Source organism: Talpa occidentalis, unplaced genomic scaffold (genome assembly GCF_014898055.3).
Source record: "Talpa occidentalis isolate TD23 unplaced genomic scaffold, MPIMG_talOcc4v2.1 talOcc4.16, whole genome shotgun sequence".
In the NCBI taxonomy this organism is placed as follows: domain Eukaryota; kingdom Metazoa; phylum Chordata; class Mammalia; order Eulipotyphla; family Talpidae; genus Talpa; species Talpa occidentalis.
The window spans coordinates 3,502,798-3,524,619 of record NW_023601653.1 but is presented as its reverse complement, the minus strand read 5'-3'; the positions used below and the strand labels follow the sequence as shown (position 1 = coordinate 3,524,619).

The window sequence follows — 21,822 nt, the reverse complement described above, 5'->3', positions numbered from 1 at the left end:
GAAATTCCAAGATCCAACCGGCCCTCCCCTTGGGCCCCTGGAAAGAGATGGGTGGGCCTGTACTACCCATACTGCAAGGGAGCCTGGCCCCCAGATCCCTAGTGTCACTTCCTCTGCATGGGGATTGCTACATCATTTGTTAGCATGACTCAAACCCACACCCCCACCTCATCCCAGCCTGGGCTCAAGCCAGGTCTCCTATCAGAACACCCATTTATTTAAATGTGGATGAACAGCCATCATAAAAACAATTCATTCACCCCTCAAATAGTTCTCCAGCACCTACTGTGTACTGGGTAGGCACTTTGCAGTTCCTAAGACTGCAGTGATATAGAGTGCTGGAGACCAGCTCCAGCTAGATGTGTCAGGGGTCTCAGAAAGGAGAGGACGGCGTCGGTGAAGTCTTGGGGGGCTGAGGGGAAGTGGAGTGAGGTAGATACAGACACTTCTTTCTTGCAAGTATCTCCTGCTGAGGGTTTCAGCGGGTCTTTATTTATACCTTAAGGTGAGCGAGCAGTGAGATTACATCAACATAAGCATCAAAGCAGAACAGAGACAATCAATACATATTTTCTCATGAACATACAGAGACCCTCTTGATCTCATACTACAAAAGGACACTTCTTTGGGCCTCCCCGGTGGCGCAGCGGACGAGCGCTGGGTTGTGAAGCTGCCCACGGCCTCTGAGGCGCCGGTTCGATCCCCGGCAGCTCCCGGCCACCGGAGGAGGGTCCCACGTGGCGCACAGACCTCTCCTGCCGCCCGCTGCTCCCCTCAGCAGTGTACTTCGGTCCTTCTGCCTGCTCTGCTCCCCGCTCTGGCTCTGGTGAATTCTCTCACCCTCCCGCGCTTCTGACTGTACCCAGTGCTTGTATAAACAAAACAATCAAATAAATAAATAAATAAATAAATAAAACATGCCCCTATTAAAAAAAAAAAAAGGACACTTCTTTAATCTGATTAAGAAAAACAACAGGGACAATGACTCTCCTCGGTACAACTCATTTTCTAACATAATCAATTGTCTAAGACAGTACAATGTTCAGCAACAATCAATCATCCTGTCAAGCTTTCCTAATTTCGGAGTGGACATGAAAGCCCATTGTTATATTTTATTACTAAAATCAGCCCATTCCCTAGCACTTAATTAATCTAGTCTATCAATTACTTCAAAGTGATCTAAAGTAACTCATCAATACTGTTTAGTTCTACAGAAATCTAACTTTTAACTAGAAATACCTAACCTCCACACAACCTGTGAACTGTTAACCTTTCACATACGCCAGGAGATGTTCTGTTGCCACAAACACGTACCCCCCAGGTTAGGCTATGGTTTCCAAGCACAGTTGGTTCAGGGCAGCTTGTTCTCCCTAGTTCTCAGGGCCAGGACATTTCTATCCTAACTCTATCTTTAACAATTTTTACTTCTTTTGTGATAGTTCATGCATGAGAACAATAAGCCAATTGTCACCTGGGTCCGAATTAGGTTTTCACAAGGCAATTTATAACTAAATTACTTATGTATTTACCAAGAACAAACAGGAGAGCATTAGCAGGCGTTGCCATAGAGACTCCCTAGTTCAGATCTTCTGAGAAGTGCAGGACTCCCCTCTTCTCGGGAGTCTCCCCCAAGGCCCCGACCTTGTCAAGAGACAGCAAGGGTAGCGCAGCCTGCAGCAATAGAGGAGGTCAAATTCAGGTCTAACATTTATGGGGGGTTTTCTAGTCCTAAATGCTTGGGGTAGATTCTATTCTCTCTTAATTTTCTCATTCCAAATGGAGAAAAAAATTAATGAAAAACAAAGGCAACATTTTAAAATTAGTGTAAATGCAGTGGATGGATGGATAAAAGATGAATATGTGATAAAGTAAATATAACAAAATGGTAACAACTGAAGAGTAATCCATGGCAGTTACAACTTGCTGAGAGTCTGACTATTTTCATAAGCACGTTGCCATATCACGGCATTTCACCCACTATGGTACAGTGGCCGCTTAGGCTGACTTCACTATCCTGAGGTCACTCTCCTTCCTAATCTGCAGTCTACGACTGTTTTCAGAGGAGAATGTATTTTTAATTTTTTCATTTCACAACCACACATTCATCTATGCCTTGTGCACAGCCTCTCACTTCATCCTCAGAGTGACCTCTCTCTAATTACCCCTATCAGAGCCACAGTGATGAGGATCAAGGTCCTTTCTTTTTTTTTTTATTTTATGTATTTATTTATACAAGCACTGGGTACAGTCAGAAGCACGGGAGGGTGAGAGAATTCACCAGAGCCAGAGCGGAGAGTAGAACAGGCAGAGTGGGGGCCTCCCCGGTGGCGCAGCGGTTGAGCGCTGGGTTGCGAAGCTGCCCGCGACCTCTGCGGCGCCAGTTCGATCCCCGGCTGCTCCTCGGCCACCAGAGGAGGGTCCCACATGGCGCGCAGACCTCTCCTGCCGCCCGCTGCTCCCCTCAGCAGTGTACTTCGGTCCTTCTGCCTGCTCTGCTCCCTGCTCTGGCTCTGGTGAATTCTCTCACCCTCCCGCGCTTCTGACTGTACCCAGTGCATGTATAAACGAACAAGCAAACAAACAAATAAATAAATAAATAAAACATGCCTCTATTAAAAAAAAAAAATTAAAAAAAAAAAAAGAACAGGCAGAGTGATGAAGCACACTGCTGGGGGAAGCAGCGGGCAGCAGGAGAGGTCTGCGCGCCATGTGCAACCCTTGCCGGTGGCCGGGGATTGAACTGGCGCTGCAGAGGCTGCGGGCAGCTTTGCAGCCCAGCACTCAACTGCTGCCCCACCAGGGGAGGCCCCAAGTTCCTTTCTTAAAGCCCAAGTTAAGATCCTTTGTTGAAGGGCTGGAACCTAGAACTGGGGGTGGTGGCAGGGTAGGTACAGGCTTTCTCTGCAGCTGGAGGACCCAGTTGGGAGCCTGGCAATAAGTGTTTGTTGACTGAGTAAATGGACACTGCACGCACATCCTGCTGAGGTTGCCATGTGCTCACCTCGGCTTTCCCCAGGAGATAGCAAGGCATTTCCGGGGGCCAGGTCTGGCCAGAACTAAGCCTGGTGCACTAAAGCACATAATGTTCTCAAAGGCCAGAATGTCCTACTCCCATTCTCCAGCGATCTGCTCACAAACCAGTCCTCGGGACCGACCAGTGATATATCCAGAATTAAGCTGCCCACGTCACAGTGTGGTGGCTGGGCCTTTCAGGCCAGAGACTGAATTCTGTCTCTGCTTCTTTCTTAGCTGTGTGGCTTCTGCCGAGTGACTCAACTGCATTGTGTCTGCATTCTCCCCTGAAAACAGGCCAAAATTGATCCCCAACTCCCAGGGTTTGGGGAGGGTAGGAGAACAAGCATGTGCAAGGTGCCTGGCTCATGAAGCAGGAGCGATGGAGGCCACGGGTTAGGGAAGGGCACCATGCCTGAAACAGGCATCTGTGCACACCCCCAGCCCAGACTGCAGGTGCACCCTATATGACTGGCGACTGGTTTCCTTTAAACTAAAACTCTTGCTTTAAATGAGATTCCTGGGCCTCCCTGGTGGTGCAGGAGTTAAAGACACAGCACTATCAAGCTATTGTCAGTCACTGTAACATGAGTTCAATCCCCAGGAGGGGTCTACAGTCAATGTGGATGAGAACTAACCACTGATCATAATGTAAAAATATAAAACTGAGGGCGTCCCCGGTGGCGCTGCGGTTGAGCGCTGGGTTGCGAAGCTGCCCGCGGTCCCTGCAGCGCCGGTTCGATCCCCGGCTGCTCCCCGGCCACCTGAGGAGGGTCCCACGTGGCGCGCAGACCTCTCCTCCGCCCGCTGCTCCCCTCAGCAGTGTGCTTCGGTCCTTCTGCCTGCTCTGCTCCCCGCTCTGGCTCTGGTGAATTCTCTCACCCTCCTGCACTTCTGACTGTACCCAGTGCTTGTATAAATAAATAAATAAATCTTTAAAAAATACATATATATATATATATATAACTGAAAAAAAGGGCCTCCCTGGAGGCGCAAGGGGTTGAGCGCAGCACTATGAAGCTGTCCCCAGTTTCTTTGGCGAGAGTTCGATCCCCCAGCTGGCCAGGGAGCTACCCACACGGCACAGCAGACTTCCCCTGTCTCTCCCGCTGCTCCCCTCAGCAGTGTATTTCAGTAGATCTGCCTGTTCTGCTCCCCACTCTATCTTTGGTAAATCCTCTCAGCCCCTGCACTTCTGGCCTGCACCCTATTTCTTTTCTTTTTTTAAAGATTTATTTATTTATTTATAGAAGCACTGGGTACAGTCAGAAGCGCGGGAGGGTGAGAGGATTCACCAGAGCCAGAGCAGAGAGTAGAACAGGCAGACCGATGAAATACACTGCTGAGGGGAGCAGCGGGAGGCAGGAGAGGTCTGCGCACCATGTGGGACCCTCGCCAGCGGCCGGGGATCGAACCGGCACTGCAGAGGCTGCGGGCAGCTTCGCAGCCTAGTGCTCAACCGCTGCACCACCAGGGGAGGCCCTCCATCTTTCTTTCTTTTCTTTTCTTTTCTTTTTTTTTAAAAAAAAGCTCCAAGAGACTTACCTGCAGAAAACAGAGACCGAGGACCTAAGGGTCCACCCAGCCATGGACATTGTCTGCCGCTGGTCCCTGGCTCCCTTCATGTACAACCCAGAGGAATGTTGCTATCAACTCTGTTGTAAATGCTCAAGTTTTTTAGCAGTTCTAGAAACACTTTTTTTATTTTTTTTATTTATTTTTTTTTTTTGAAACACTTTTTTTAAAAAAGATTTATTTATTTATGCATACAAGAAATGGGGTACAGGCCAGAGGTGCAGGGGTGGTGGTGGTGGTGAGAGGATTCGCTGGAGACAGAGTGGGGAACAGAACAGGCAGACTGACTGAAACACACTGCTGAGGGGAGCAGCGGGCGAGGCAGGAGAGGTCTGCCGCCCCGTGTGGGTTTCTCCCTGGCCGAACGGGAATCAAACCAGCGCTGCAGAGGCTGCGGACGGCTTCACACCACTGTGCTCAACCCGCTGCGCCACCAGGGAGGCCCACATAGTAACATTTATTTTTTAAAGATTTATTTATTTATACAAGAACCGGGGTACAGGCCAGATACGCGGGAGGCTGAGAGGACTCACCAGAGACAGAGTGGGGAACAGAACAGGCAGAGTGACGAAATACACTGCTGAGGGGAGCAACAGGAGAGAGAGGAGTGGTCTGCGGTGCCATATGGGACCCTCACAGGCGGGCCGGAATCCAACAAGCGCTACAGAGGCTGCAGACAGCTTCACAGCCTGGCGCTCAAAGGCCTATGCCACCAGGCACCAGGGGAGCCCCCCACCCCCCATAGTAACATTGTTAATGTGCTGAGAAAGGCAGGAAATTTGAGTGTGGAGCCTAGGATATAGGAAATTGTGAATTAGTGGGGTTTAGGATGTAACAGCTTATCCACAATGAGGATATTGTTACTTGATATCCAGTGAAGGAACATTTGCTTCCAAATTTTAGGCTAGAAAGACACTGGGAATGATTCTTCAGAAAACCATCACCAAGAGAGTGATTTTTTTTTTTTTCAGATGTTCGGTACATTAAAAAGCTGTGTACAGATGGAGATGTCCAGTTACTGACCCTCAAAACAACCAATAAAGTCTTTTGAAAGGAAAAAATGAATTAAAAATAAGAGAAAAGATGCTGCAATGAACATGCGGTCAGATGTCCCTGGGAATTAGCGTTTTTGCATCTCCAGGTTAGTACCCAGAGGGAACAGCTGGATCTGATGGTGGTAAAAGTCCACGTTATATTTTATTTTATATTTTATTTTTTAAGTTTTATATTTTATAAAATAAAATATATTTTATATATTATATATAGTATATATATACTTTATATATATTTTATCCTATTTTATATTTTATTTTTTATTGTAGAAGAACTGGGGTGCAGGCCAGAGGTGAGGGGGTGAGAGGATTCACTAGACACAGAGTGGGGAGCAGAACAGGTGGATCGACTGAAATGCACTGCTGAGGGGAGCAGCGGGGAGACAGGAGAGGTTTACTGCACCATGTGGGTCAGCTCCCCGCCGCAGATCCAACTCAGACTGCAGGGATGCTAGTGCTGAGACTTAACCCCAAGGCATCAGGGAGGCCTCAAAAGTCTGCCTTTTAGGGGCCTCCCTGCTGGCGCAAGGGGTTAAGCACCACACTATGAAGCTATCTGCAGCTTCTGCAGCGCGAGTTCGATCTCCAGCCGGCCAAGGAGCAACCCACATGGTGGGGCAGACCTCTCCTGTCTCCCGCTGCTCCCCTCAGAAGTGTCTTCGGTCCGTCTGCCTGTTCTGCTCCCCACTCTGTCTCTGGTGAATCCTCTCACCCATCCCCGCCCCCCACCTCTGGCCTGTACCCCAGCTCTTGTATGCATAAATAAATAAATCTTTAAAAAATAAAATAAAATACATGCTGGGAAGATATATTACTTAAAAAAAAAAGGTCTGCATTTTATGTTTTTTTTTTTTTTTTTTTTTTTTTTTTTTTGTGGGACCCTCGCCGAGCGAACCGGCACTGCAGGGGCTGCGGGCAGCCTCGCAGCCCAGCGCTCAACCGCTGCGCCACCAGGGGAGCCCCAAAAGTCTGCATTTTAAACGCCATGGTAGTGGGGTGAGGACATTTCTGGACATAAACGTTCACCCTGTTGGTGCCAACGCCATCACTTTTGTCCGTGAGTCCTTCCTAGCACCTACCACAGTCCGTTCAAATGTTCCCAAATTGCTCCATGAAGACATCCCCAGCTCCTGGCATCCCCAGTGTATATAAGCATGTATAAAAATAAGTATTTATACATAAACACTGTCAAGTGCAGACAGGAAAATTCGAGAGAACCCTCCCAGGGACGTGAGTGGGAGTCCTCGGGAATCAATAGGGCCCGGGGAGTGGCTGTGTGGGCCGGCCCTGCGTGCGGGAATCCGGAGTCAGGGCTCTGGATTCAAATCCAGTCCGGCCCTGGCCAGCTCCGAGGCCGGCGCGGGATGCTTGCGGCTGGCCTCTGCTTGGTAACTCTCCCCTGGGCTAGTCCTGGGTCCTCTAAGCACCCTCAACTTCTTTCTGGAAAGATCCTGTGCAGAAACCCCGAGCCTGAGTCCCCCGCCCTCGCGAAGGGCACGGCACGGCAGCCGGGCTTTGGGGGGCCCTTCAATAAAAGCACCTGCAAACCGGGGGGCTGTCACACCCACGGAGCTGGCCGGGGCCATCTAGAGATGCAAAACGGCCCCGACAAAAGGCCCCGAACGGGACGCCGCTCTCGGAGGAAGCGCGGGAGCGGCGGGGCGGGCGCCCGCGGAAGGGGCGGCCCGCCAGGTGCGCCGCCCACCGGCGCGGGGCGCGGGGCGCCGCTCGAGGACCCGAGGCGCGGGCGGGGACGCGGCGCCTCCAGCGGAGCAGCCGCGCGCGGCCGCCGAGGGCTGGCGATGAGCGGCGAGCGCTCCGGGGCCGCGTGGACGGAGCTGCCGGGGCGGCGGCGCCGGGAGCAGGATGCGGCCGCCCGTAATTAAATAGCATTTACTCTTATTATTACTAATAATAATAACGTAATCATACCTCTAGCCATAGCATACCACTTATCGCGCGCGGCGCGGGCCCGCGGGGAGCGCAGCCGGCCGAGGTGAGTCTGCGCGGCCGAGCCCGCGGGGCCAGGCCGGCGCGGGGGGCCGGGGGCGCGGGGGGCGCGGGGGCGCGGGGGGCCGGGGGCGCGGGCGGGGGCGGCGCGGGAGCCCGGCCAGGCCCGAGCGGCGCGGCCCCCGCGAAGTGCATTTTGCAGGAATCCAGAAATCGCCCCCATCCCATTTCCTCCTTTGGGGGGCTCCCTGTCCCCAAAGTTTTAAAGTTGCGGCGCGGCCGGGGGCACCTGCCGCTGGCGGTTCGGCCGCCCCGCCGCCCCGGGCGTCCTGGACTTCCCTGCGGCGGGGGGGGGGGCGGGGGCTCCCCCTCGGCGTCCAGCGCTCTGGGGCTTGCGGAGGCTTTGCCGGCCCCCGCGATCGGCCTCCCGCGGGCCGGCGGGGGCCGGCAGGGTCGTGCGCCCCTTCCTTTTGTGTGCGCCTCGGCCGCGCAGCGCCGGGGCGTGGAGGGGCCCTGGCGAGGGCCGAGGATGGCGGCCGCCGACGGGCCGTCTCTGCCGGCTGCGGCGGTCACGCGAGCCCGGGGATCCGGGGCCTGTGGCCCGGACGGGGGGAGGGGGCGCCAGGAAAGGGGGGGGCTCGGCCTGGGCAGGGGTGCATTTCCGGTCGCAGGATGCGTCCCTGGGTTCGGAAGCCTGCTGGGTCGCGGTGAAGCCTGCTGGGGTCGCGGCTGCTGGGCCCAACGCGCGGGGCGCGGGAGCTCCTGCGCTGGGCGGCATCCCGGGGAGATGGGGCAGCCCCCCTCGGGGTCCCGCTCCCCAGAGGACCTCGGGGACCTCCCTGGGCTTGCTCCCTTCTTTGCCCCCTTCCCCCTTCAAAGCTGTCTGGCCTGGGCGTTTGTTAGGTGCCGGGCTTGGGGTCTTCACAGAAACAAAGCAGTTTTCCCAGGGGAAAGAAAAATCAGGTCCCCACTCACACCCCGATGTCTGCGCTGCCTGCGCGGTGTTAACGGGGAGACCGGGGTGAGGGGCTGGGCCTGGAGTCGGAGTCTGGGGGTCCACACCAGCCTTGCCAGGAATTTTATTTCTCCGCCGTTGCTCTCAGGGATCCGGGTTCCTCGGCATCGCACCTGGAACACCAGCTTCTTACCATGTTTCCTTCTGCAATTCATCCGGTCTTATGAAAATAGCAGAATGCAGAGCCTTGGATTTTCACACAAATGTGATAATTATAGTACATGTAGCAACTGTTGGCTACGAAATTCTAGTGGCATCTTGGGTTCTACTACGACAGCTCTCCCCTCTCCGCCACGCAACCTTGCCCACCTGATTTCTTTCCCCAGTTTCCCTCCCACAGCAATTCCGCCGCAAGCCAGAGATCATGCTTGGCCGAAAACGCATTTGGAGCGGGTCTGAGGCGGGGCCCTGCCTGGATTCACCCAGCCAGCAGGGATGCGGTCGGCGACCTGAGGCTCTAGTGGGGTTCAGCAGGGAGGAGGTTTCAGTTCCGCAGATGCTGTGACGTTTAGGCTGTCGGCTTTTTGGTTGGGATGGACAGTTAAGATGTGGGTTTTGGTGGATTATCGGGGGGCTGAGAAGCTCCGTGAGAAGAGCTAGTCTGCATCTTAGGTAAGGAAACTTGAAGTATCAGTAGGTTTGGATCTGAGAATCTGAAAATAATAATCCCTTAAATAGCATGTTTCAGTTGCTAACAAAAGGGCTTCCGCAGGTGTCAGCTCATCGGCCCGCCATAGCAACCACTGCAGGTAGACAGTTCTTGGTCCTCATTTTCCACATGATGAAGCTGAGGCTTAGATAACTGAGCATCTCGCTGGAAAGCCATGTCGCAGAGCTGGGGCTCCTGCCTGGCTTTCTGATCCTAGATCGTCACCTTTCCCAGAGTCCAGGGCTCACTGAGCAAGTTTCTTCTTAGGGTTTTAAGTTTTTTTTAGGGTCCCTTTGAGGGTGTTGAGATGCTGTGGGACAGGCCACCTAGGGTCTGGCCAGAAAGACAAAGTTGATGTTCTTGGGCCAATGTGAGAACAAGGGACGGAAGCTGGACGCAGGGGTCAACACCGTGGAGTGGGGAGGGGAGGGAGCGTGCGGGTGTCCTGGGAACATCAGGGAAAGTGTCCTCAGGAAGCGGAGCTTGAGATGGGAAGAAGAGGGAGGCTCAGCCAGGCTGGAGAAGAGGGGACTCCTGCACCCACAACTGCATCTGCCCAGGAGGTCGACGCTCATCTTCCCAGTTCTCAGAGTGGTTTTGTGAAGGCTGGGCGTTATTCTCCCCACTTCACAGACAAGGAAACTGGAAACTGAGCACCATAGGATCTGTGTTGACCCTGAGCCGGTCGCCCAACTGAATTTGAACCCGGCCTGTGTGACTGTTGAGAGCTACGGCAGAACTGATGTCAACTGGACGACCTCCATCTTAAAATACGTGACACGAACAGAGACCAGGATGTTCCAAATTGGCAATGCGACGGGGGTAGGAGCTCCAGTTAAAGTTCAGCCGCCCCCTCGCCAGGGAGTCCTACTGAACTAGCTGGTGTCCCAGGGCCTCTCAAGCCGGCCCAGTGGACGTATTCTCAGTAAAATTCTGGAAGCATGACTCAGGAGGCAGGGGGGCGTGGAGGGACATGGGGTCCTGAGTGTGCAGGTCTGAGTAAGTTTGGTCCTGGGTGCCCGACTTCCACGCTGGAGGAGCTGGTGGCTTGGGAGGAAGACAGCTGTGAGCTTCCTGGGATGGGCTGGGTCTGATTCGTCCCCTGGGCCCCAAGCCCCAGTGGAGGTGTCAGGAGGAGACATTCAACCCTGGACCTGGGAATCTGAATCATGCCCAGTGTTGGGGAAGAAGGCTTATTTTTGCCCCAGAGTGGGAAGGTCTTCCTCGAAGTGCCATTTAAACACTTGGGGGGCAGGCACTGAGCTGCAGGGAGACAGATCATCTGGTAGAGCCCTGTAGACAGCGGAGGGTCCTATTGGGTTCTCTGGACCGAAGTTTCCCTTTCTGAAAATGAGCTCTGAGACTCGGTGATGGGAGAAGCCCAGGGCCGGCGGGTCGGACAGCAGACTCAGATGAAAGGCGCCAGAGGGGTTTATAATCTTCAATACATCACACCAACCGCGGGCAGCCTCTTTTATGATTGCTTTTTCCTGGGTCAGCTTATTTAACTTTTGTAGAGCCCTCTAGGCAGGCACTTTGATTACCCCATTTTACAGAGAGATTTTGTACCCCATGGTACAGCGAGATTTGGTGACGTTGGCTACGTGGCAAAGCTGCAGAGCCAGCAGGCAGCCCAGCTCTTTGAGTTGGCCCAGTGTGGGACTCGCCGTGCCGGGAAGGACTGTTGCGGGAGACTTCAGACGGGGAAGGCGGCGGCAGCGTCCTCTGGGGAAGCATGGCCGCAGCCTGAAGCGGGCCCCTGCGCCTGGCTTGATAAGAGGCGGCCGGGTGTCGGTTCCTGGGAGCCTCCCCGCAAGCAGCTCCTTCCGTCACACTCATCAGCCCCTTCTCAGCAGCTCCACGGATACTTCCGCCTTATTTATTTCCCCGGTCAGTCTGTTTCTCCGCCGGCGTCCTGAGTGACTCCCCATGAGAGGGGCCAGAGGGAAGGGGCAGCAGCCTCTGCCTCAGAAGCCACTGCCAGGGCCTTCAGTCCAGCAGCACCCCCCGGCCTGGAATCCGAGGCTGAGGCTGAGGCTGGATGGGACAATGACAGGGACGGCCGCAGCCACCACGTGTGTGCCGCGGCCACGCGCCAGCATGTGTCACCCCTACGGAATCTGCTTCACAACCCTTCCAGTCAGGAGGGGCAGTTGGCAGCCCCATTTTGCAGAGGAGGAGACTGAGGCCCAGGCCACGTGGCTGCGGCAGAGCAGGGAGCCAAGCTGCTTACTTCCGAGTCCAAGGTCTTCGCTGTCAGGCAGGGGAGGTGCCCTCAAGTTATTTCAGTCTCCACAGAGCGCTTGTTATCTGTCTGGAATCCTGATTAGCTAACATTTGTATCTTGCTGGTGCCCAGAGTCTCACTTATCCTCATAACGGTCCTGCAAGGTAAGAGATGCCCCAGAGAAATCGAGGGGTCACCCATCTGCCAGCTCTTCTGCCCAGTGACTCTGAAGGGGAACACGTGTCAGAGTCCCTGAGCCCAGGAGCCCTGTCCTCCGAGGTCTTGGGGTCAGCCAGCGGACACCACTGAGCACTTCCTGTGAGGGAAGTGGGCGAGGGAGGGGCCCTCCTAGGATTTGCAGAGGTTGGTCTGCGCCCTGCTTCTTCGTGCTGTGCCCTGTCCCCGGCAGGCCGGGAGGCGAAGATCAGGGAGTCCAAGGTCCCAGGTTTCCCTCCCAACTCCCCACCCCCTGACCGCATGCCCTGGGGCACTGTCCTCGTCAGTCTTGGCCTCAGTCTCCTGGTGTGTGCAGTGGCCTTTCTGAACAGTCAGTCCTGTGTGTGCCTCTGGTTTGCTGTGACAGTAAGTCAAGGAAGGAACTTTGAGAGCTATGCAGACCACCGGTGTGAGGGCGCCTGCTTGTAGAGCATGTCACAAGCCCCAGAACGCTCCCACTGCCCTCCGCTGCCCACCTCCACTCTGGCCTGGACCACTGCGTGGCCTCCCAGCTCAGCTTCCCCTCTCGACATTCACCCTCCACGCAGCAACCAGAGAGGCCCTGCCACTTCTCTGATGCTCATGGCAGCCTCGGCCCAGCAGGGCCCACGTGCCGTCTCTGACCGGCCTCGGCCTCACTTCCCGCTCGGCCTGCCCGGGTTCCCTTGCTGCAATCACACCGGCCTCTGCTTTTCCTTGAACTTCCTGAGCTTGTTCCCACCTCAGGGCCATTGCCTGTGCTGTAACCTCTGTGGGGAGCACTTGACTACCCTCCCATGGTTGACTCCTTCCAACCCCTTCAATGACCCCTTCAATGCAGCTGCCTCCGAAGGCCCTGCCCTGCCCTTACCAGTCCACATTTCCTGTTTTAGTTTGTTTGTACCCGTATCTGTCTCTTATCTATCGGTGAGTTAACCTCTGACTTGTTTATTTGTCTTCCCTCTCTGGCATCACAAGCTCCACACACCCACGAACTTTGTTAACCTCGCACCCCCAGCCTCTGGCAGAGTCCCTGGCACTTAAAGGTGTTGGTGGTTATTTGCTGAGCGAGTGAGTGATGGTGGCAGGGTGGTGCCCGACAGCCCTTGCCAAGAAAGGCCTAGACAGAGGCTGCTGGAAAGTCCACAGGATGATTTGCGAGTTGCCAGGTGCCCTCAAACAGCGCCTGGTGCCCAGCTTGGAAGAAACACACGTCTCTGATCTCCTGGGGTGGGGGTGACACTGCAAATCTGCAAAGCAGTCCTGCAAAGGTGGTATGGTCAGCACCATCGTGCAAGCAGAAGCGAGGCTCAGAGAGGCGCGTTGGAAGCTGGCGTGGGGCAGGGCTGGCGCTTGACCCCAGGTCCAGCAGACTCCATGGCTCAGGGCTACAGCCAGCCTGTCTCCCTGTCCTCAGCCGGCCATCCAGCCAGGCAGAGCCCCCAGGAACTTCTCCCAGCACCCGAAGGCTCCTGCTGGAGGATTTCTGAGCTCCCGGGTCTGCTAGAAGACCCTCCAGGGTGTGAGTGTCGCTTCAGGCTGGGGCTGGGACTCAGTGTTTCTCATTTTGCTTTTAATATTTATCCTTAATCCCCAAGGGTTTTACAATGTGCTCCTGTTACTTTTCTATGTTAAAAAAAAAAAAAAAGTTACTGTTTAAAGGTCTCACTTCAGCACTATGGCTCATGCTGGGGTGCCTGGGCCCCTGGAGACGGGGATGTGAGTGTGAGCCCTTCCTGACGGTGTGGCCCCGGCTTGTCGGGAGCAGCAGCAGCTAAGGGGATGGACTGAGGCCCCTCCGCCACCAGCACACTGCCGGGGGGAGCAGGGTTGGGCTGCAGCTTGTTTTGGCTTCTGGATGGGAGCTGGGGAGACCTGGGAGGAGTTTCCTGAACGTGGGTGTCAGCTCAGGGCAGCCAGACACAAGATGCTGCGGCCCTGGGACGTCCTGGGCCCCTCCAAGCCTCACTGTTTTTTTTTTAAAGACTTCATTTTTTTCAAGCCTCACTCCTCTGTGTAAATTGGGGACAACAACACCTATTTTTGAGATTATTGTAGGGCTAAATAACATGATTCTTAGAACAGAGCTTCCAAATCACCTGCACTCCCCCTGCTGCGGGGAAACCCCGCAAGGCCTTCTCCAAATACTATTTTAGTGCATAAAGTAAAATACACAGTTTTACAAAAGAAACCAGCGCTCTCATTGATAAAGTGTTTTTTATCAATGCACTAAAAACAGGAGTCAGCAGTGAAGCTGGCAAAACTCCCGTGATTTCCAAGTTGTGGTGAGCGGGAGAAGCGGAGGCAGAGCTGTGGTCCCCAGCGTCGGCATGCGTTCCTGATGAAGGGGGTGCTAGCTGGCAGGTGGGGTGTCAGCAGACATTGCAAATGTTTTTCCATCCAAGTTCACCCCTTGAATCCTCTCTGTGGGTCTCAGGGTCAGAATCCCTGCCAGAGCCGAGACCGCCCCCCGCAACCTCTTCAGAGCAGAGGGTCTTCCCTGTGGGCAGACCAGGCACCTGAGGACTGAGGGGAAGGGGCAGGGATAAGCCCAGGCCTGGGAGGCTGGCTGGTGAGGTCGGGGATGGTGAGATTCCTCCTTTCCCCGTCTGAGTAAGCCTTGGAGGGCCCATGAGTCAGGGCAGTGCCAGGCGTGTGGCCTGTCTGCCGTCTGCACTGGCTGAGCCGGGTCATGAACCCAGAGCAGAACCCAGGGCAGGCGGAGGCCAAGGTGCCGGGAAGGGGCTGGTCACAGAATGCCGGCTCCAGAGTCCAGTGGCCAGGGTTCAAGTCCCGGCTCTCCCTCTTACTGCCAGGGAAACAGGGACAGGTTACTTTGCTTCTTTGCGCCTCAGTTTCCTCATCCATACAGTGGGGATAATAATACTTTCTTACATACGCCTGTGAGGATTGCCTCTTCTATTTAAAGTTCTTAGAACAATATCTGGTTAAAAAAAGTGCTTCTTAAGTGATGCCTGGAATTAGCATCTTCACTGTTATTTCAGGATTCCTGAGACTCCATTTCCAGGATGCTTTCTGAGCTGTTCCTGGTGCTGCTCCGAGACGAATCCACCGCACCTTCTGCCTTTGAGGTGCTCTAGTTTAGGGGGAGATGGACGTGAGTCAGTTCAGTGCAGCGATGGTGGTGGGGAGCTTGGGGTGCTGTGCGAGGGCAGGGTCAGGGAAGGAAGGCTTCCTGGTGGAGGAGCCACCTTCACTGGGCTTTAAAGAAACACCGGAAGGCAGGGCAGGAAGGACACATTGGAGGTAAAGTTTGTCCAGGCAGTCGGGCCGCTTGCATGGGAAGCGAAGGCCCAGGACACCGGCGTGTGACATGAGCCCGGGCTCGAGGGGAGGCCAGGCCTGCCCTGCAGGGCCTTGCGCCCCGGGACCAGCACTTTGGCTTTTGTCCTCCTGGTAGTGGGTGTCATGGAAAGTTTTGTTTGTTTTTTGACTTTTTATTTACAGGAAGTTGCAAAAATAGCACAAAGAGTCCCCTTCACCCAGCTTCCCCTGATGGCGAGCTTTTCTGTCGCTGTCACACAGGATCAAAGCCAGAAAAATGGTCCTGGCACATGGCTACACGGACGCTCACTCGGCGTCACCTCCCGCACCTCCACGCCGGTGTGCGTGTGCGGCGCGTCTGGGAGGGTGTGAGCAGGGGGGGACATGCACGTGCGTTGTCGGTTATCCCTGACACCAAACAGCGGCTGGCTGGAGGGGCTCGTTGGAGGTTGTTGGCGAGAGATGAAAGGGTCTAGCGATGGCTGTGATTGCGAAGGTGACGGGCCTGCAGAGTGGAGGCTCTGGAGGTCGGAGGGAGGAATTGGACACTGAGGGCAGCATGAGCGCCGGGGTATGGCTCGAGTTGGGGGTGATGGAGGAAGAGCAGGGTTGGTGGAAGGCTGTCGAGGTAATCGTGGAATGTGTTGGGTTGGAAGAACACCCTGGTCACTGGGGAGCGCTGGACACAGAGGCCTCTGATTTGGGTCTTTTTTTTTTTTTAATTTTTTTTTTATAGAGGCATGTTTTTTTAATTTATTTATTTGTTTGTTTGTTTGTTTTGTTTATACATGCACTGGGTACAGTCAGAAGCGCGGGAGGGTGAGAGAATTCACCAGAGCCAGAGCGGGGAGCAGAGCAGGCAGAAGGACCGAAGTACACTGCTGAGGGGAGCAGCGGGTGGCAGGAGAGGTCTGCGCGCCATGCGGGACCCTCCTCCGGTGGCCGGGGAGCAGCCGGGGATCGAACCGGCACAGCAGAGGCCGCGGGCAGCTTTGCAACCCAGCGCTCAACCGCTGCGCCACCGGGGAGGCCCTGATTTGGGTCTTAAAGGACAAAGAGGAGTTGGGTGGCCGTGGGCTGGGGCATCCCTGCTAGAGGGCCCAGGATCAGTTAAGACATGAGGTCGTCGGCAGCCTGGGTGTTGGACATCCAGGTAGCCCTGCCCAGGAGGTGAGAGATAAGAGTCTGCGATCCCGGGCAGGGGCTGAGTGTGGCAGGAGAATGGAGGTGTGAGTCACGGACATGACTCACGAGGGCGTGCGGTGCTCGTCTGCACACAGTGTGTGGAGGGGGGAGAGCAGCACTGTCCCTTAAATGGATGCTTGGATCAGTCGAGATCAGGGAAGGGGAAGAGGAGCCCCAGCAGAGACAGAATTGGGGTGATCAGAAAGGTATGAGGGGGACCAGGCAGGTGCAGCTGAGAGCCCCAGAAGAGGCAAGTGAAAAAGTGTCCCTGGACTCAGCAACAAGGAGGTCCCTGGGGTGGGAGGACCCTTGGCAGGTGGCTTTGGGGGTGGGGGGAATGGGGTTGCCATGCGTCGGGGAGTGGAGTGGAGAAGAGGCCGTGGAGATGGAATAGACAAGTGTTTCCCAAGAGGCAGCCACGACGGGAAGGCAAGCTTGTGTGTCAACCAGAAGGGAATTCGGGATCAAAAGAGGGAATTATTTTTGGGGGTTTGGAGGGGGGAGCTGAGTGTGAGGACAGACCAAGAGCTCGTGGGACTGGTTACCTAAGGGGCCAAAGTAAGGGTGAGAGAGAGATGTGTGTGGGTTCTGGGACTAGACACTTGGGGTTGGAATCCCAGCCCTGCCAGATACTGCCTCTGTGACCTTGGGCAAGTCACTCAACTCCTCTGCGTCTGTTTCCGCCTCTGCAGCGTGGGAGTGATCGCAGGGCCTGGCTCATGGGGTTTGTGTAAAGTGGCAGCCCCCGCGTGGCAATCTCGTGTCCGCGTTTACCCACGTGCTACGTGGCTTGGACCAGTGACTCTTCATCCATTTATTGTGCCGGCATCACTGCGCACTTGCTCTGTGCCAAGCGCAGGGCCGGGTGTTGAGGTTTGTAACAGGCTGGCACCATGCCTGCCCGGACCCATGAAGAGCTGAGCCTCCAAAATGCCATCATCTTGAAACCATTCTCCAGTTTGGAAAAAGGACTGTTTCCTTTGTGGGTCTCAGGCCAATGGCTTTGTCTTTTCCTTGTTCAGAAAACTTTTTTTTTTTTTTTAAAGATTTATTTTATTTATTTATTTATACGAGCACTGGGTACAGTCAGAAGCACGGGAGGGTGAGAGGATTCACCAGAGACAGAGTGGGGAATAGAACAGGCAGAGTGATGAGATACACTGCTGAGGGGAGCAGCGGGCGGCAGGAGAGGTCTGCGCGCCATGCGGGACCCTCGCCGGTGGCCCGGGAGCAGCCAGGGATCGAACCGGCGCTGCAGAGGCTGCGGGCAGCTTTGCAACCCAGTGCTCAACCGCTGCGCCACCGGGGAGGCCCAGTTCAGAAAACTTTTGAAGAATAAAAATCCAACAAACAAAAAAGCAACAACAAAATACCCACCCCCTGCCCTCTCGCCATCACCCAGCCTCCCACCGCGCCCCTCCCCTCTGGTAACCTTGGCAACCAAGGTCCACTCGTTTATTTCTATTTTTTCTATTATTTTTTCTATTATTTATTGCGATATTTTCTATTGTTTCTATGCTTTGTTTATGTTCCCTGCGTGTGACATCAGCCAACATCTGTCTTTATCTTTCTGGCTAACTTGTCCGTGCATGTTCCCTCAAGACCCCTCCCTTTGCTGTGAGTGACCAGACGCCATCTTGCCTTCTCACCGAGCAGTCCTCTGGATTGACCACGCTGTCCTCCCCCTGTGCGGGCGCTTTGGCTGCTTCCAGACCTCAGCGCTGTAAATAACGCCGCGGGAAACGTTGTGGAACCTGCAGGCTCTGAGTGTATGGTTTCATGTTCTTCAGCTAGAAGCCCAAGGAGGGGGGCTGGGTCGTGAATATTTCCATTTTCAATTTTTTTTTTAAGATTTATTTATTTATACAAGAGCTGGGGTGCAGGCCAGAGGCGTGGGAGGGTGAGAGGATTCACCAGAGACGGAGCAGGGAGCAGAACAGGCAGACTGACTGAAGTACACTGCTGAGCCGAGCAGTGGGTGTCACAGGAGGGGTCTGCCGCGCCTTGTGGGACTCTCCCTGGCCAGCCGGGAATCGAACCCGCACTGCAGAGGCTGCGGACAGCTTCACAGCACTGCGCTCAACCTGCTGCGCCGTGGGGGAGGCCCCCATTTTCAATTTTTAAAGAAAGGCCATGATCCAAACTGGCGGCACCAACTTATGTTCCCAGCAGCCGCATACGAGGGTCCTTCTGCACATCCTCACTAGCGCTTGCTTTGGGAGCCTTGCTGATGTGGGCCGCCCTCAAGTGGGAGAGGACATCTCGTGGTGGTTTTGAGTTGCATTTCTCTTACTGAAAGGGGCGGCGAGTATGTTTCTTCCTGTCTGCTGAGCGCCGTGCGGCCTTTTTGGAAAAGTGTCTGATCACATCTGCCCGTTTTTTTAATTGGGTTTTTGTTGTTGTTCATTTGGATGAGTTCTTTGTAGTCCCTGTCAATTGTGTCATTTGTAAACATCTTCTCCCTTTCAGTAGCCCCTCCAGGCCCTGCCCCCTGCATCCTGGACCCCGTGAGACGCAGTCCTCTGACCGGTGTCACCTTGCGTTGCTCCCCTCCATGTGTTGGGGGGCCTGGCGGCACCCAGGTGGGGGGGCGATGAGGGTTGGATCCAGACTCGGTGGGACTTGGTGGCCGCGCTGGGCCCAGCGCGTGGGCTGTGTACACCTTATCCCCCTCCAACAAGCCTCTTCCAGGGCCAGGATGGCCCAGGCCACCTTCGGTTCCTGGGAGACAGAAGGAGCAAGTGTGTGACCATCATGTTGAAAGGCTCAGAAGAGGTTCCGGGGTGAGGCTTGGCCTTGAAAGACAGGTGGACTTTCCCCGCAGGATGGAGAGAAGCAAGAGGCGGCATAGGGAAGTCAGGGCCAAGGCCAGGACGCAGAAAAACCTCAGCCCATTGTGACTGGAAGCCTAGAGCGTGGGGCGAGGGTGCACATGACGAGAGCTGTCAGATTGGAAACTGAGGGCAGAGAGCCAGCCTGAGGCCCACTGGGCCCTCCCGCCTCCTGCAGAGTGGGGTCATGGCAGGCAGCAGTCCAGCCCTCCCAGGAAATAATTGTAGTTCTTTGTAGGAGGGAGGAGCGGTGCTGCATGACAGGAATCCCCACCTGTGGGACGGCGCTGTAGTGGCGTGTGGGGTGGGGGAGGCTGTTTGGCTGTGAGCTCCTGCCTGGGTGGGAGGGGGAGATGTGTGTGGCTTTTAGCCGAGGGGTCCCCTGGACTCTAACTGCTCTCCTCTGTCCTTAAGCATTCCTGCCTCAGCCTTCACCCTGCGCCCCTGCAGCAGGCTTCCTGCGCCATGTCTGAGCGCGCACTCCTGGTGTGGCTTCGGGCAGCCCCCAGTCTCTCTGAGCCTCACCCGTGAGCCGGGAGTTCCTTCCGCCTCTGTCCCAGGGATGCGGAGCCCAGGGCCCGCTGCTGGGGGTGCAGGGTGCGGGAGGGCCCTCTGTGGTGGCGTTGGGGCACGGGACTCTTGCCCACTGTGCTCTCGAAAGAATCGGCAGGAGCCTCGTGTGGCGCCCGCCTGTGCTGGTGCCCGTGGAAGCCCCGGGCTTTTGCTTTTTCTGCCAAACTGAGTTTAGTGGTGAAACAAGATTTTTCTTCTGAAGTTGAGCGTGTCCTGGCAGCATCAGATCTGAGGACGGGCTGGTGGTCTCCAAGCAGCCCCGTGCCCATCCCTGGCACCGCGCAAACCCAGAGGCAGCGGGCGGTGGGTTGGTTCGGGGTCTGCGTCCTCCCAGAGATGGACAGGGAACGGGGACAGAGACGGGGTGCCCTCCTGGGTGGCTCCCCCCCATGCCAGTGAAATGGGATGAGACGGGGCGTGAGAACAGGAACAGGCCCCTGCCGAGGGGCCGGCTGACGGCTGTGTTCTCTCCCCAGAGACTGATGGAGAGGCAGAGACGGAAGGCCGACATCGAGAAGGGGCTGCAGTTCATTCAGTGAGTGCCGCAGGGCCGGGCAGGGCCGGGTCCTCCACGGGCCTCCCCAAAACCCCTGCCTCTCCAGCTCTCGCTTTCCTTGCCCCCGCCGCCCCCAGCCTCCGCTGTTCAGGCTCCTGCGGGGTGTGCTGGGAGGGGTCTGGCGTGGCAGGGCCAGGAGGTGCGTCTGAACATGAGCCTTGGACCCCACGTGCACGCGCTCCCTGACCTCCGTCACGCCTTGGTCTTGCCCAGTAGATGGCTCGTGCCCCCCGCGCACACACACTCGTGCCCCCGGTTCCTTTTCTTGCCTGCCCGGCACGTCTTGCACCGACTCAGTCGTCCCCACTCATGCCGCGTCCTTTTACTCCTCCCAGCAGCTCAGCAACGTGTGGTTTTCCCTCCATTTTGCAGAGGAGAGAGCTGAGGCTCCGCGAGGTTAAGGAGCTTGGTTGAGGTCACACGGCCGCTACGCGTCAGGATGCTAAGCCAGCTCTGCCTGGCTCCACAATCCACTCTCCTTTCCCACGCCACCCCCAGTGCCCACACGCCATGTTTGTTTATCCTTTGCACACAGAATATCTTGACTAAATTTTTTCTCTTCTCTCTCAAAAAGATCCTCAGAGGCGTATTTTTCACGATACTGGCGCAGCCCGAGCTCTGGCCTCCTCATCTGCGCGGGCCTTCTCCAAAGCCCCGGGAGAGCCTACATTTTTTTGTTTCAAATTTTGTCTTTTTCTTAAGTAGGACTCCCTACAAAGATGGGGTTCTCATCTGCTGACCTCACATCCCCCCACACCCCACCCCAGACTTACGAGATGTGACCTTCCTTCCCTTGTCCTCGTCATCACGAGGGTCCTTCGAGCACACGCACTTGTCCGCAGGCCCATGTGGCTCACACGGAGTCCGGGTTTGTTCCCACCCGACACGTCCCTCCCTCAGCCTGTGCCCTGGCTGTTCCTGGCCCGGCCGGCATCAGCGCTGTACCCCCCGCCTCCTCTTTCTTGGGGGCAGTCTGCTTCTCTTTGGGGGGGTTTGACTTGGGGAAAGTGTTCAAACTGCACTCAGAGGCCAATCTGGTGGAGAGGTGAGTCTGCAGAGACTTTCAAAAGAACTGGGTTTTGAGCTTAAGGCCCTGATTTCTGTGACATCCCCACGGACCTGGATCTGAATTCCAGCTCCCCCACGTCCACTTTCCTCATGGGGTAAATGTTAGCTCTGCGTCCTCCTTGCGCTGTCCAAAGGGGAATTCTGGGAAGGCTTAGCGCTAGTGGGGCCTCCTGAGGGGCACCCTCAGGGTGGCACAGGGTGCTGCTCCTGCCACAGTGACTTCTCACACGCGGATGCCACGCATTCAGCAAATACTCAGGCCCTTCCGCGTGCAGCGCAATGTGGGACCATGGTGTGGTTTGGAGGGGTCGGTCGGTGCGGGCTCTTAGAGGGGCTTAAACACCGAGGTGAGGTGACCGTTAGGACAGAGTGTGGCCTGTGGAAGATGAAGCTGTTTAGGGATGGAAGACTGCTGTCCCCTCAGCCCACCGCGAGGTGCTGTCGGAGGACACCTCACCCCTGACACCATCCTTGGCGGTGGTCTGGTTCCCGGGGGCGTTCGTGAGGCCTGGAGGCCGGGGCTCACCCTGGCCTTGTGTCCCCCTTCTCTTCCTGCTAGGTCGACACTACCCCTAAAGCAAGACGAATATGAGGTAAGTGTCAGCTGCTGGGCTGGGGGTCGCTGAGGGCAGTGGTGTCCAGGAGAGGCT

At 55.7% G+C, this 21,822-nt stretch overlaps 1 protein-coding gene across 3 annotated transcripts in view; it reads left to right on the top strand.

Annotated features, from left to right (window-relative positions):
- Positions 1 to 21,822, top strand: part of ZC3H7B (zinc finger CCCH-type containing 7B) — a 48,039-nt gene that overhangs the window by 4,782 nt on the left and 21,435 nt on the right. For 2 of the 3 annotated variants that reach the window (XM_037513479.2, XM_054696012.1), the window contains 3 exons: positions 5,559 to 5,728; positions 20,025 to 20,083; positions 21,732 to 21,765. In XM_037513479.2, the coding sequence (XP_037369376.1) occupies positions 20,031 to 20,083; positions 21,732 to 21,765 (87 nt within the window). In that variant the 5' untranslated portion in view covers positions 5,559 to 5,728; positions 20,025 to 20,030. Of the gene's footprint in view, positions 1 to 5,558; positions 5,729 to 7,450; positions 7,636 to 20,024; positions 20,084 to 21,731; positions 21,766 to 21,822 lie in introns of those variants that run through there. The other variant, XM_037513478.2, reaches the window with a different exon arrangement.